Genomic DNA, 12,847 nt, shown 5'->3' on the forward strand with positions numbered 1-12,847 from the left:
ATTACTACCCGCGAAGATCGGTTGAAGGGTGAAGTGATTTCATAGTGGAATAGATTCAATATTCAAACTACCGGGGGCTATCCCTCCATTTCATGCCAGTGGGCATATCGGCCCCGGATCAAACGCCTCTCATGTCATCAAGTTCAGGACATGAAACAATCATTAGATAGCTCATACCATACACCCACGGATCCGTCAAGGGCAGTGGCTTGATGGCCAGTCCTTGGTTGAGATAGGTAAGATTAACACATATCAAAGAGAAAAAAAGCATGTCTACTGAAAACGGGTTAAGACTGTGGTTCTTCGTCTACCACCGCGGCTCGCAACTCCCAGACGAGGTCGTAGCATTCGGCTAGCAGAGAATTGACACTTCCTTGGCCTTCAGGAATATCCGGACCGACGTAGAACTTGCCGTCGACGCGCATGTTATCGATTGAGTTGAGCTGCGTTGGTCAGTAAATGACGAAGGAAGATCTGAGAAGGGATTCGTACCTTCATGCTGTAGGGATAGAGTTCACGGGAATTCGATACACCACCGGACTCCTTAACTTCAATCAGACACCGGCGGAGGGTCTGCAGCTGGTTATAGACCGGCAGCAAAGCTTCCGACACAGGCTCAGATGAGATGAGGAGGGCATAGATGTAAGCATAACTGCGTCGAATCAGGTACAACAATGTCTGGGGAAAGGGAAGTTAGCATAAGGCTGTAATTGAGGATTGATAAAGGCGGGTACCCGTTGGGCATGAAGATCAGCTGGTTGACCCTCAGCGTCGACAAAGTTTCCATTAACCCGCGCCTCATCGATTCGGTCGAGTTTCCGCTGGTAACCGAACAGATCCGTCTCTCGTAGCGACCAGGCTTGTGTCACAGAAAGTCGGTCCAACTGGTTGCGAATCTCAAGCAGCCGATCATATTGCTCCTGGAACCTTTCGTTGATTTTGCCCTCTCTGAGTTCAAGTTAGGAATTGATAGTACGCAGACAAAGAGCAAGACATACCGCTCCAGGACAATTTCAGTCCATCGCCAGCACCGGTGCATCAAAGACTTGATTTCATCTTGACCAGCATAAATGTTGCCGTCCGCGTCCACAAAATTGCCATCTTTCTGGGTCTTTTCGATCTTCCTCAACTGCTCCTGAAGGTTGCTCACTTCCGTCGGCGAGAACTAACAAGACACATACGGTTAATTTTTCCGAGTGACCACTTCTTGCAGAAACGAATGCGCACCTTTGAGCGAGTATTAACAGCAGACGTGGACCGCAAAATAGAAACCAGCGTTTCATGTGTTTGCGCCAACCCGGGGGCCAGCGTCGCAAGTCCTTTCTGCAGTCTCCCTAAGGAGATCTGACACTCTTCCAAACGGCTTTCAAGAAGCGTGAGAAGAGCCGGAGAGTAGTTGTTGCGTCCTCGATCGAGGGTTTCGTGCAGGTTCTCAAGTGTTTTGGTAATGGAATTCAAGTCTTTGGCGCTGTAAAATCCAGCTTCTTCGAGGTGGTCGAGCAGGCGCTAGAGCAGATAGTCAGAATTTGATCGAGGAGTTGGTTTCTTTCAAAGGAATACCTGAATAGTAGTTGCCAGAGAATAGCTGCGCCAACGTTAGTACAAATAAAGAGAACCCGCGGGGTAGCGAACGACTTACACTGCCGGAGCTTCATTGTTCCTACCCACAGTTAAGAAGAGCAGCGAGATCAACTGAAAGCAGTCATCGAGAACGTAGTCCACTGTAAGCGATCGCGGGTTAGTTATGCCTCCATCGATCATGCACAGTGCACCCCGGTACTCACAGCGATTATGTATCGAGCGGCGCTCCTTTTCTTTGCGGGCCGCATTGAGCTTCTCCACCTCTCCAATCACCTCTTCGTAGAGCGGAAGAACATCGCGTGACTTGATATAAGAAGACTTGTCTTGTTTCAAAAGCAAGAGGGCATCACGGGTTCGGAGCAGGCATTCGAGGATGGGTTGCTCCCGCGGATCTAGCGGAACCGGGACAGCGGGGGACTCCATGGCCGGAGCGCGGAGGTTGTCGGGATAGTGATTTGATTTGATACAGATCAGATAGGTCAGAAGAAAAAAGAAGACTTTGGCACACTCAGGAGACTGCGATAAAGTGCTTGAACCCCACACGGTTGTGATGTCAGTTCCGGACCGATTGATATCGCTCGATACGGACTGATTACTCCGAGATTAGTCATACACGACCGGAACGGGACTAGGGTTGAAGTCACGGGAGAGGGTCTGCACTAAGCCACTTCGGGCCAAGCCCTAAGCGAGGGCTTTTTCCCACACACGCCGCGCGGTTGCCATGTTCGGATAGGCCTTCGTGATACACTTCTTCTCTTCTCTCCCCATCCACTCTTCACCTTCAAGACACCCAGTCCGGTCAACACCACCCGTCGACAAAATGTCTACCGCCGAGCTCGCCTGCTCTTACGCCGCCCTCATCCTGGCTGATGACGGCCTTGAGGTCTCCGTACGTTTGCTCTTTTCCACGAGGTTGAATTCATCGAGGGATTGAAGATTCGCGAAAATGAAGTTTTTCCTGCCGGGAACTTGGATTGCGAAGGACATCAATCGAGAAACTGGATTCAGCCTCTCAAGCATCAAGCTCGACAATAGCTGACCTCAACTTTCTTCTCCAGGCCGACAAGATCCAGACCCTCATCTCTGCCGCCAAGGTTGAGGAGGTTGAGCCCATCTGGGCCACCATCTTCGCCAAGGTAAATATTTGGAACCCGCACCGTCGCCCTTTTTAATCGCTTCTCTGCGATGCTCGAACTCCGAAGCGCGACACATTCTTCAAGTCCAGTGACTTACGATTTTGATTTTGCAGGCTCTTGAGGGCAAGGACATCAAGGACCTCCTGACCAACGTTGGCTCCGCCGGTCCCGCCGCCGCTGCTGGCCCCGCCGCTGCCGGTGGTGCTGCTGCCCCCGCCGAGGCTGCCGCCGAGGAGAAGGAGGAGGGTAAGTTTCTCAGATCAGTCTTGACCTGCAAAACATCGATACTAATTCCCACACAGAGAAGGAGGAGTCCGACGAGGACATGGGCTTCGGTCTGTTCGACTAAGCGTTTTAACCGCTCCGAATATAAAGTCGTTTCCCTTTTGCTCTTTCCCTCGCCTCTTATCCCGCATCCGCCTGATGGCTCCCTCGACGATTCTCTCTTGTACTCGATACTCCACGACCCCTTCTACGAAGACCTAGATCACGGGGCAGAAAAAAAAAGAAAATAGCAAAAGTTTCAAACGGACAAGGACATTCATTTGGAGACTGGGTGCTCGATCTGCTTCCGCATCATTTCATGACGGAGGTGGGTACGATCGGATGCCGTTGCGATTCCGAAACTTTTGTTGCTTCCAGGATATTAGGGGAATTGAAGACAGACGTTTGGCACACCTTTATGATTTGTCCATGACCGCGGCTTGCGTCCGGTCTGGAGGGTAGTTGTATGCTGTTGTTTTCTCTTCTCTGCCGGATGGGCCAACTTGTGCCCAGTCCTGATGCCATGTCTGCCATGCGATCACGAATCAAGGAATCTTGTCTGGTTCTGGTTCTGGGTATTCTCGTAGTTCTCAAGTAGTGCGTCGCGTAGGTGATATTCGGTTCTCGTCCCATACAACCTCGCGGCTTAGTCCTACATTGGCTCCAAGGCTGTAACTCACGAGCAACAAGTCGATTACATTCAGCCCGCGAATGATATACACGTCACATTTCATTTGCTAAAACCCAACGCCATGCTTGCCTGCCCCAAAGCCCAATATTTGGTCCACTGACTCCATACAAGCGATTTCACAGGCAAAATCCTCCAAATTATAGCAGCTATGTATGTACAAATATAAGTGCAACTGCATATAAGAATGCGCAAAGCAATCATGACACTGCCAAGAGAGGAGCCTCTTCCACGGCGTAGATGCGGAATTGGATGAAGATGACAACATCCTCAACCATGGTCCCCAAGGACCCGATCAGCCAGGGAAGGTTGGTCACGACGTACTCCCGCTCTGTGGAGTGGAACAGGATCTGTAGCAGTTGTTAGCTAATTAATTTCGTTTTACACGACCATGGTTTGGAGAAGACATACGCCTGCACCGTACGTAAGGTTGCCCAGAAGAGACAGGATGAAGAAGAGGAGTGACAATCCTAGAGTTGAGGGTTAATATTGGAACGGTATCACAGTGAAGACCTCACGTACCTTCGCAGGACTTGTCGGAATAGTTCTTATAGATCTGAGGCAGTCTCGCTCTGTCGCAAAAGTCAGTATCATCCATTGACCAGTCATCTACACCAATACTCACCCAAGATAGCAGACTGCACTGAAATAACCCAGAATCTGCCCACCGGTAGCCACACCAACATTATTGTGAGTTTCCTGCGGCGCCGGCGCCCACATTCCAGTCTGCCAGGCCATAGCCCACCCAGCCATACCGATAACGAAGATGCCAAGCACACTAATAAAGTTCTTGACCCACGCCTTGCGCCCGTACTCGTTCTCCTCCACAATCTTCGCAAGCGAATCCTCAGGCTGGCTATCGCGCCGACCCGCACCCTGATAGCCGCGCAACGAGCCGGAGGACCTCCGCCGGGACTGCTGTGGAACAGAGTCGCTGAATCGCCGACCAAGTAGCGGGGTAGTCGGATCTGCTGTTTCGGTAGACGAGCGCCGCCGACGGTGATACTCCGAGCGCCGGTTACGCGCCTTGTAGTACAGGCATTGGAAGATCAGGACGCCGTCTGCGATACAGAAATAGACTGCGATGGCGAGGATGACGGGGACTAGCTCTGCTAGTAGGCCGCCCGCCAGGTTCGCTATGTCACCGACGAACCAGACGAAGATGAAGAGGAGAGAGATTGCCTCGGCGTTGCCGATGCGGTAGTTTTCGATAAGCTGGGGAACCTATATTCGAGATTGGTTAGATATTTTCTTTTCGCTAGGGTCTTTCTTCCCCGTCTTGGGAATGCGCGTTGAAGCTTCAAACGCGAAAACCTCTCATAGCAGACCGAAGAGAGGGGCGATAAGGCATACCAAGAGGAAAATCCAGCAAGTCATAGACACTGAACCAAGCAGGCCCGACGCAGCCTCGCGAGGCGTCAGAGGCACCGTCCCATCCGAGCCCATGCTGCTAAGAGTCTGTGATAGAGTCATGGTCTATCGCGGGGATTTTTTCGTGTGGTGCTGGAGACAGGTGGAGCTGAGAAAAATTGCGACGGGGAAGATGAGGCTATGACACAATCGATGCGGATGAGTCCCGGGGCAACTCCAGCAGACAAGCGAGCAGGACAGGGGTCATATAGAGTCCTGAGATGCGACCGCGAGTGAAAACTGCAGGATTTTAGATAAGAAAGAGCTACTTTCGGACACTTGCAGCAGCGCGCGAGCGATCGTGAAACACGATTGGATGACTCAGCCTGTCAATGATGCAGGTGCACGGACGTGCTGCACATGACAGGCGCCATGTGCCTAGCTAGGTATGTCTATTGTACTATTTAAAAAAGAATCAATTCAAAATAGGGCTCGTATACTGCTTTGATAGTCAAGCAGACTACGAAGAGTTTGGAAAAGAAAACAGCTACTGTGCCGGTGGAGTAAAAAAAACAAGCAGTAGCCAGTTTGCTCTGGCAGACTGAACAGCTGCTACGCCGACAGTATGGTCACACGCAGCATTCCACCTGAAAGTCTCGGAATTGCGTCCGTTTCGAGTATTAATTTCGTAGATGATCGGTGAGGAGCAAGCCAACAATATCCCGAGGTAGTTTCTCTCGTTTATCGTCGTTTACAAGTTGAACTTATTAACTATACCAATGTCATTTTGATTGAATATTTTGGAAGCTCAGAACTTACACAAATCGTTGGAAATGAGGAAGATATACACACTCGGACATTCGGAAAAGACAAAATGTTGAAGGAACCAGTGTATTGGTTTAGTTTCAGCCAAATGGATCGACAGGTGCCTATACGAAAATAATGACAACCTACTTCTTGGCTAGGGTTGCAAGAGCTTTCGTAACCCAGCCGCAGGCTAGCTGCAATGTCTGAGAGATTTACGGCCTTTCTTTCTCTAGTTCGAATGCAGATTGCTTTGCAACTACCTACAGAGTCAAATGAATTGTATTGAAATTATGATCCGAGATAATCGGTCTTGCTTTCAATGATTGTTACATCCCATAGATGAGATAGCTCGTAGCCGGTCAGCAGAGCGGGGCTGCATCCCGAACTGCTAAATGACTCGACTTTCCCATTTTAACGACCTAAAACTCTCATGGCCAGCCCCGTCTATCTCGGCGTTGTCGGTATGACACTTCCCATTTTTAACCCATTACGCAGACTCTCTGAATGATTACTTACAATAGAAAGGTGTTGGCGGCGTCGGAAATGCCTTCCTCGAACAACTCGGACGACTGCCAAATGCACCACAGATCGTTCTGCTGGCCCGCTCATCGCAGTCATTGCTCGCTCCAACGCCGGCATACTCGCCTTGCATTCCCGCCACTAGTTGGTCAAAGGCTGTGGCAACGCCATCATTAATTAAACCAAATGCTCTTTTACCAGAAGAGATCGCAACATATCTTGGGAGTGTTCCGGGTCGTGCAATTCTCGTGGATAATACGTCCGACCTTGCTCTTGCGCAGGCATATCCTATCTTCCTCAAGCAGGGTGTGTCAGTGGTGACGGCAAATAAAAAGGGGTTCTCGTCTGAACTCTCACTATGGAATGATATTTTCGCCTCCGCAACCAAGGGAAATGCATATGTACACCATCAGTGTACGGTGGGCGGCACCCTTCCAGTGCTATCAACGTTGAGGGACCTGATAGCAACGGGGGATGAGATCACTCAAATTGAAGGTGTACTTTCTGGGACACTCTCACTTCTATTTGACGAGTTCATGCCTGCATCTGGCACGTCCAACGTGCCATGGAGCTCTCTTGTCGCTCACGCCAGAGGCGCGGGTGAAACGGAACCCGACCCACGAGATGATCTAAACGGTCTTGATTTTGCTCGAAAGCTGACAATTCTCGCCCGGGTTGTCGGTCTTGAGATTGCTCGTCCGGATTCATATCCGGTCGAGTCACTTATACCCACCGAACTGGCGTCGTTGCCGTCCTCACCGGAAGGAATTACCCAGTTCATGAGCCAATTGCCCGCTTATGATGCTAGAATGGATATGATTAAAGATGCTGCTCGCCAAGAGGGTAAAGTTGTGAGATATATTGGCAGTATTGATGTACCTACGAAGACCATCAAGGTTGGCTTACAGCATGTGGAGAAAAACAGCCCCATTGCAAATCTCAAGGGCAGCCAGATCGTCAGCATACGCACTAAGCGATATAGTACCTCCCCTTTGATTTTGCAGGGGGTGGAGGTGGAGGCGAGATCACGGCAATGGGTTTGATGGCTGATCTTCTCAAGGTGATTCAGCGATTGGGCTAGATGGGACCACGGAGTGGTAGAACTCAAGGTTCTTTGATTGTTGTATATACGGCCCGCAAGCAAGGTCAGGCTAGAACAAAGAAAAAAGGTATATAGAACTAGTGGACAACTTCCACATGCGTAGATAACTCTATCATGCCAATAAAGTGTTAATCTAACATCAACCCCCTTCGCCGTTATGCAAGCCCTATTGTTTCCCAAAGCTCCAGAGCCCAAAAGCAGATCGCTACTTGCAAACGAATAGTAAGTGAGTAAGAACCGGGCGCCTGGATTCTTGGGAAAGCCATCTCCTGGAACTAAGACATATACCAAGGCCATGCGACAAATCGGCTGATTTGGATTTTACAAGGCCTCTGAGTATTTAGACAACCTGTTTGGAGGTCAACAATCCTGAGTTTCTTTTGTACTTTATTCAGTGTCGAGCGTTTAGCTCCACACTGGCTATGCATCGTTATTATCAGACAGTTCCTCTTCTTCCATCATGTCCAACTCATCTTCCAGCATGCTGACCGCAAATTCACCAATGACATCTTGAATAGGTCCATGCATCAACCGCTGACGAGAATCGTCAGGCTGGATTTCATCGAGAGCCTCCAGAAAATCCGTTAGCGGAGCATAGTCCACCACATCTCCCCAATTGCCTCGATCGACACCGTGCTGATGCAGGAACATTTGCAAAGATTCCAATCCATCTTGTAAGAGCCATTGCTCGAGAACTTGCTGATCACCAGCTAATGCGCGGGCCCGGCCACCTGCACGAGTATCCGTGGCTGCATCCTGCGCAGCATCGCCGCCTTCTTCTTCTTCTTCGTCGCCTCCTTGGAAGCGGGGGAAGTGAATGGCTCCGTCGTTAATCTGGTCCAAAAGATCACGGAGCCATTGCGGTCGACCACCTTCGGGGATCCGTGAGAGGTAGGCTGGGGTTGGGTCGGATTGCTGACGGAAGGCTTCGGACTCGTAAGGGGGAAGGGGATCCGAAGAAGACATTCGGCCCGACACAAAGTGGTTTGGAAGGTGTGTTGTTACTTTGGGGATATCAGACAGCACAACATGACGAGCAATATCCAGAGTGATCTCTGGTGGTTCGATGGGCTCTTCTCCAGAAAGAGTATCGGCAACTTCCATGATAAGAGCCACGGCTTCGGGTGTATTCCATAGGTCTTTTGCACGGGCAATGTAGAGCTCAGTTAGGAGCTCATGAGACCCGGTCGGTGGCATCTTGCCCCAAATCTGCTTAGGGATATGTGAAAGATCCAATTCCTGCGCCAGCCTGTTGAACATCCATGGATAACGAGACATGGCGAGGCGGAGTTGCTGACGGCATTCGTGAGGCTTGTTCAGCCGCAGATAAGCCATCACCAGCGAGCACTGGATATTGGGGAGATCAGCCCAGTCACGACTGAAACGTGTCTGGGTGCATAGATCCACGAACTGCGCATACTCTCGACCGCGCAGAGCCAGATGGTCTATTAGCAGTTTGATACAGTAAGGATCGGAGTCATTCAAGCTGAGAAGAAGCTTGGCCCATTCGTAAGCAGTTCTCCATGTCCCCTTCATGCCCAGGTTGGCAATATACCTCCAGCCAACAAGCCACAGTTCTCGGTTCTCCGTGTGCAAAAAGTCGAGCCTGGCCTGGCCTTCCTTGAGTTTGTTGTTGAACGAGGAGTGGGCGGAGCGCCCAATGTTGAAGAGCGCTCTCTCCAGAAGGTCGGCAGAGACCGCATGATCGCCTTGATGCTTCGCGATCTCGGAGACCTGAAGAAGAGTAGAGATATGGTAGGGATTATACTGGAGGTGATGAATCAACCGCTGTGGATCCATCGACTCGACACAAAGCTCGAACTGTCTTTGTACATCCTGGTAGGCCGCATTATGCACGATCCGGTAGAGGATGTCGCCCAAAGGATACTTCTCGACAATCTCCATGCCCAGGCCTCCACTTGGAGCGCGCGGCCACTCGTCCTTTCCTTGCATGAGAACATTTCGACGCAATGTAACACCCGCGAGACTCTGGCCTCTGCTGGCCGGGCTGTACCTTCCTATCAAAGCTTGACCAAGGTCGACTGTTTCTCGATTGCGATCCCGCCTGCGACCCGAGCCTTCCGCTGGCTGGTCGAAGTTTTCCAGGACCACATTTCCAAATAACCGGCGCATTTCGTTCGTCGCATTAAGGAACTTCGGTTCCACGGAGAGTAACTCGTCGGTGGTTTTTGGGAACGAGTCATCTCGATTGGATTGGGTGTTCGCTGACAGATCAGCGCCGGCTGAGGGTTGACCATCCGTGGCCAGGTCCTTTAGAGCTCGATCAATTTCGTCCAGCTCTGCATCCTTAGATGGCTTGAGTGCTTGTTCGGTCGTCGCGGCAGCTTTGGCCTTTTTGTTCTTCTTTTTCTTCTTCTTGCTGGCGGTCTTCGGCCTTGTGGGTTCGGGTTCGGGTTCGGTTTCAGGCTGCGGAGCTTGCGTTACAGGCTCTGGAGTCTCCTCCTCTGACTTGTCGTCATCGTCATCGCCGGCATTGAGAAGATCGAAAGCATTGAACTTCGGTTTGGCGGGGCGTGGGGCCTCATCTTCGCTTGACGCATCGTGCTCCTCTGGTTCCAGCTGCTGCTGTTCGCGCAGCTTTTGCAGCTTTCGAATCGCACGCGAAGACATCTCGAGGTCTCACCCCAACGGCGACTGTGAAGTTGGATCGGACAAAAGAAAAGAATCTCGAAATTCGCGGGGAATGACGACACGGCCCGATCAGGAATAGTGTCGTGCCTGGAGCATCACACGTGATCCCGTTATCAGAGTCGCGCGCCTCTCGCATTCTCCTTGTCTTTCATTCTGAATACTGAGAATCGCCTTGCAGAGGCAGCTCAGAATCAGTTCGGAACCGTGAGGTAATATTCCCGTCGTCGGATATTTCGAATCAATGCGTCGGGCCACTGTCCAGGCGCTCAGCACTGCTCGGCGTGCACCAGTATGGCAAGTCGCCGGTAAACGGCCTAGTCCACTATCCTTCACCCACAACCAGGTACGAGGCTTGCGTTCCTTCTCTGGAGGCAGACGCCCGTTCTTTGTTCCGGCAGCACTGCAGTCCTCTATGTATCTCCGCAACTTTTCACTCGCCGTGATTTCAACCGTCGTCGCCTCCGGGGCATGGTATGCGTATCAAGGTGACGGCAACGCTCAGTCACTAGCAACACAGATTCGAGGTTTCGCCTCCAGCGCAATTGCGTCCGCACACGCCGAGGACCCATCCGAGTCGACCCGCCGCGCTCTCCTAGTGAGTAACGACCAGTTCTACACAGCGACTCTCTCCGGAGACCAGCCTCTACAGAAGACGACCGACGACTCTGACCGACGCGTTTTGAATATGTTGACCCCGGAACAAGCTACGGAAAAGCTACGGAAGAACGAGGAGTCGTATTTGGTGAACCGAGGCAAGGGAGTTGTTCGCTACGATATCGTACAGGTTCCAAGCAACTCCCCTATTGAGGATGACCATGCCGAGAAGATAGTCGAGGTGCCATCCTCCGTGGCCGGCAACACAAATGGGGATCCGAACAGTGATTGGATGTTCTGGGCGGTATTTGATGGACACTCGTAAGAAGCCTCGCATGTGCAAATGGGATGGGTACAAGAAGGCTGATTATTTACCAGTGGTTGGACAACATCTGCCAAGTTGCGAAATGTGCTTATTTCTTACGTCGCGCGCGAACTCAACACCACTTACAAAGCTGCTGCTGCCGACCCATCGATATTACGACCCTCATCCGATGCTGTTGACGCCGCTATCAAGCAGGGTTTCCTTCGCCTCGATGACGATATTTGCAACAAAAGCGTGGACAAGGTCCTCAAGGAGAACTCGCGGAATGTGGCTGCCGAGATGCTTGCACCTGCACTGTCGGGTTCATGTGCTCTCCTGAGCTTCTACGACTCTCACTCAAAGGACCTCAAGGTTGCAGTTGCTGGTGACTCTCGCGCGGTCCTTGGTCGCCGAGGACCCAGTGGGAAGTGGACTGCCACCGCCCTCTCCGAGGACCAGACTGGCGGGACTCCCTCTGAGATGAAGCGCCTGCGAGAAGAGCATCCCAATGAGCCATACGTCACCCGAAATGGTCGCATCCTGGGGCAACTGGAGCCAAGCCGTTCCTTTGGTGACGCTACCTACAAGTGGACCAAAGACATCCAGGACAAGATCAAGTCGAAGTTCTTTGGCCGCACTCCTTCCCCTCTTCTGAAGACTCCTCCCTATGTCACTGCCGAGCCCATCATCACCACCACGAAGATGGACCCCTCTAAGGGCGACTTCATCGTCATGGCTACGGATGGTCTCTGGGAGATGTTGAGTAACGAAGAGGTCGTCGGTCTGGTCGGCCAATGGCTCGAGCAACAGCAGACTGGCGGCGGCAACAAGGCCTGGCTGAAGAGCTGGTTCGGATTCAACAGCCAGAAGCAGCTGCCTGTGGAGGCAGTTAACGATGCATCTACTGAGGGCCAGCGCCGCCCGATTCGCCAGCAGCAGTATGACATCTCTGGCGCAGCCAGTCGATTTGTCGTCGAGGACAAGAACGTTGCTACCCACCTCGTCCGCAATGCCATGGGAGGCAAGGACACGGATATGATGTGTGCTTTGCTTACCCTGCCGAGCCCGTACTCCCGCCGATACCGGTCTGTTTCTCTTGCTTTTGGTTCTGATATCCAGTGATACTGACTTGTTATTAGGGACGATGTCACCGTAGAGGTCATCTTCTTTGGCCAGGGTGCTGATTCGCGAACCGGTACTGTGGAAATCAACAGGGAGGCCAGTGCTTCAGAGGAGCCTCTCAAGGCGAAGCTTTAAATGGACTCTTTGAGCTGAATGTGATGTTGGGATCTGCATTAGTACCCAAAGTTTTCTTTGCTATACTATACCTCCGAGCCGTTTGAGGGCCATAAAATTCAACTTGATGTTCTGTACAAACCTCTGATTGCTTGAAGTATAGGAAACGTCCATCTTCGTAGTCACATGAAATGAGGCTACCAAGGCAAGTGAAGCCAAAAAGCCATGAGGCTTGGATAGGTCCGGCCACCACATAAATACCTCTCCTCTCACTTCCTTGCCTTCCCTTCCTTCTTCCCCCGAACTTGTCCATACGCGACATGCAGTAAGTTTAGCTCCCCTTCGCTAGTGTATCTTGAGCAGCTCTTTCTCCTATGTTCCAGTGTCTGTGTTTGGTGTCTGGCAGTGGCCTGATACCGGATGATCTACGCCATGTCTCTGATATGAGCAATTACTTGATTCCAGGGATTAAAATAGAATGATACGAGGAGAAGACTTCTTGTAATATTTGTTGGCTTTGTTCATTATTATACACAATCCACAGTATTCGTACATCCCCGTATGTCTGCTGGCACATTTCAGGATACTTTATTTTGAATTTCCCTGTAGCAGAT

The 12,847-nt window shown here is 51.2% G+C and overlaps 6 protein-coding genes across 6 annotated transcripts; 3 read left to right on the forward strand and 3 right to left on the reverse strand.

The window, feature by feature from the left end:
* Positions 1-287: 287 nt before the first annotated feature.
* Positions 288-2,004, reverse strand: N7498_008487 (uncharacterized protein; the record flags this gene model as incomplete). The annotated part of the gene is made up of 8 exons (XM_058455549.1): positions 288-443; positions 493-678; positions 735-948; positions 999-1,165; positions 1,228-1,506; positions 1,561-1,585; positions 1,640-1,721; positions 1,785-2,004. 8 exons carry the CDS (start codon positions 2,002-2,004, stop codon positions 288-290), a joined length of 1,329 nt encoding a protein of 442 aa, XP_058305537.1.
* Positions 2,005-2,401: 397 nt separating this feature from the next.
* On the forward strand, positions 2,402-3,066 carry rpp1 (ribosomal protein P1; the record flags this gene model as incomplete). The annotated part of the gene is made up of 4 exons (XM_058455550.1): positions 2,402-2,470; positions 2,640-2,717; positions 2,831-2,963; positions 3,020-3,066. 4 exons carry the CDS (start codon positions 2,402-2,404, stop codon positions 3,064-3,066), a joined length of 327 nt encoding a protein of 108 aa, XP_058305538.1.
* Positions 3,067-3,869: 803 nt separating this feature from the next.
* On the reverse strand, positions 3,870-5,152 carry N7498_008489 (PQ-loop repeat-containing protein; the record flags this gene model as incomplete). Its single annotated transcript, XM_058455551.1, has 5 exons — positions 5,023-5,152; positions 4,295-4,893; positions 4,192-4,241; positions 4,081-4,139; positions 3,870-4,019 (listed from the first exon to the last, which is right to left on the reverse strand). The coding sequence occupies exons 1-5, from the start codon at positions 5,140-5,142 to the stop codon at positions 3,870-3,872; spliced, it is 978 nt and encodes a 325-aa protein (XP_058305539.1). The 5' UTR covers positions 5,143-5,152.
* A 1,104-nt stretch (positions 5,153-6,256) lies between these two features.
* N7498_008490 (Homoserine dehydrogenase) lies at positions 6,257-7,426 on the forward strand (the record flags this gene model as incomplete). Its single annotated transcript, XM_058455552.1, has 3 exons — positions 6,257-6,287; positions 6,352-7,326; positions 7,350-7,426. 3 exons carry the CDS (start codon positions 6,257-6,259, stop codon positions 7,424-7,426), a joined length of 1,083 nt encoding a protein of 360 aa, XP_058305540.1.
* A 441-nt stretch (positions 7,427-7,867) lies between these two features.
* Positions 7,868-10,078, reverse strand: N7498_008491 (transcriptional repressor TCF25 family protein; the record flags this gene model as incomplete). The annotated part of the gene is made up of 1 exon (XM_058455553.1): positions 7,868-10,078. The coding sequence occupies one exon, from the start codon at positions 10,076-10,078 to the stop codon at positions 7,868-7,870; it is 2,211 nt and encodes a 736-aa protein (XP_058305541.1).
* A 262-nt stretch (positions 10,079-10,340) lies between these two features.
* On the forward strand, positions 10,341-12,254 carry ptcF (type 2C protein phosphatase ptcF; the record flags this gene model as incomplete). Its single annotated transcript, XM_058455554.1, has 3 exons — positions 10,341-11,014; positions 11,072-12,082; positions 12,137-12,254. 3 exons carry the CDS (start codon positions 10,341-10,343, stop codon positions 12,252-12,254), a joined length of 1,803 nt encoding a protein of 600 aa, XP_058305542.1.
* Between the last annotated feature and the right edge of the window lie 593 nt (positions 12,255-12,847).

Source organism: Penicillium cinerascens (assembly GCF_028974065.1).
Source record: "Penicillium cinerascens strain IBT 15544 chromosome Unknown scaffold_4_segment0_segment0, whole genome shotgun sequence".
Lineage (NCBI taxonomy): Eukaryota > Fungi > Ascomycota > Eurotiomycetes > Eurotiales > Aspergillaceae > Penicillium > Penicillium cinerascens.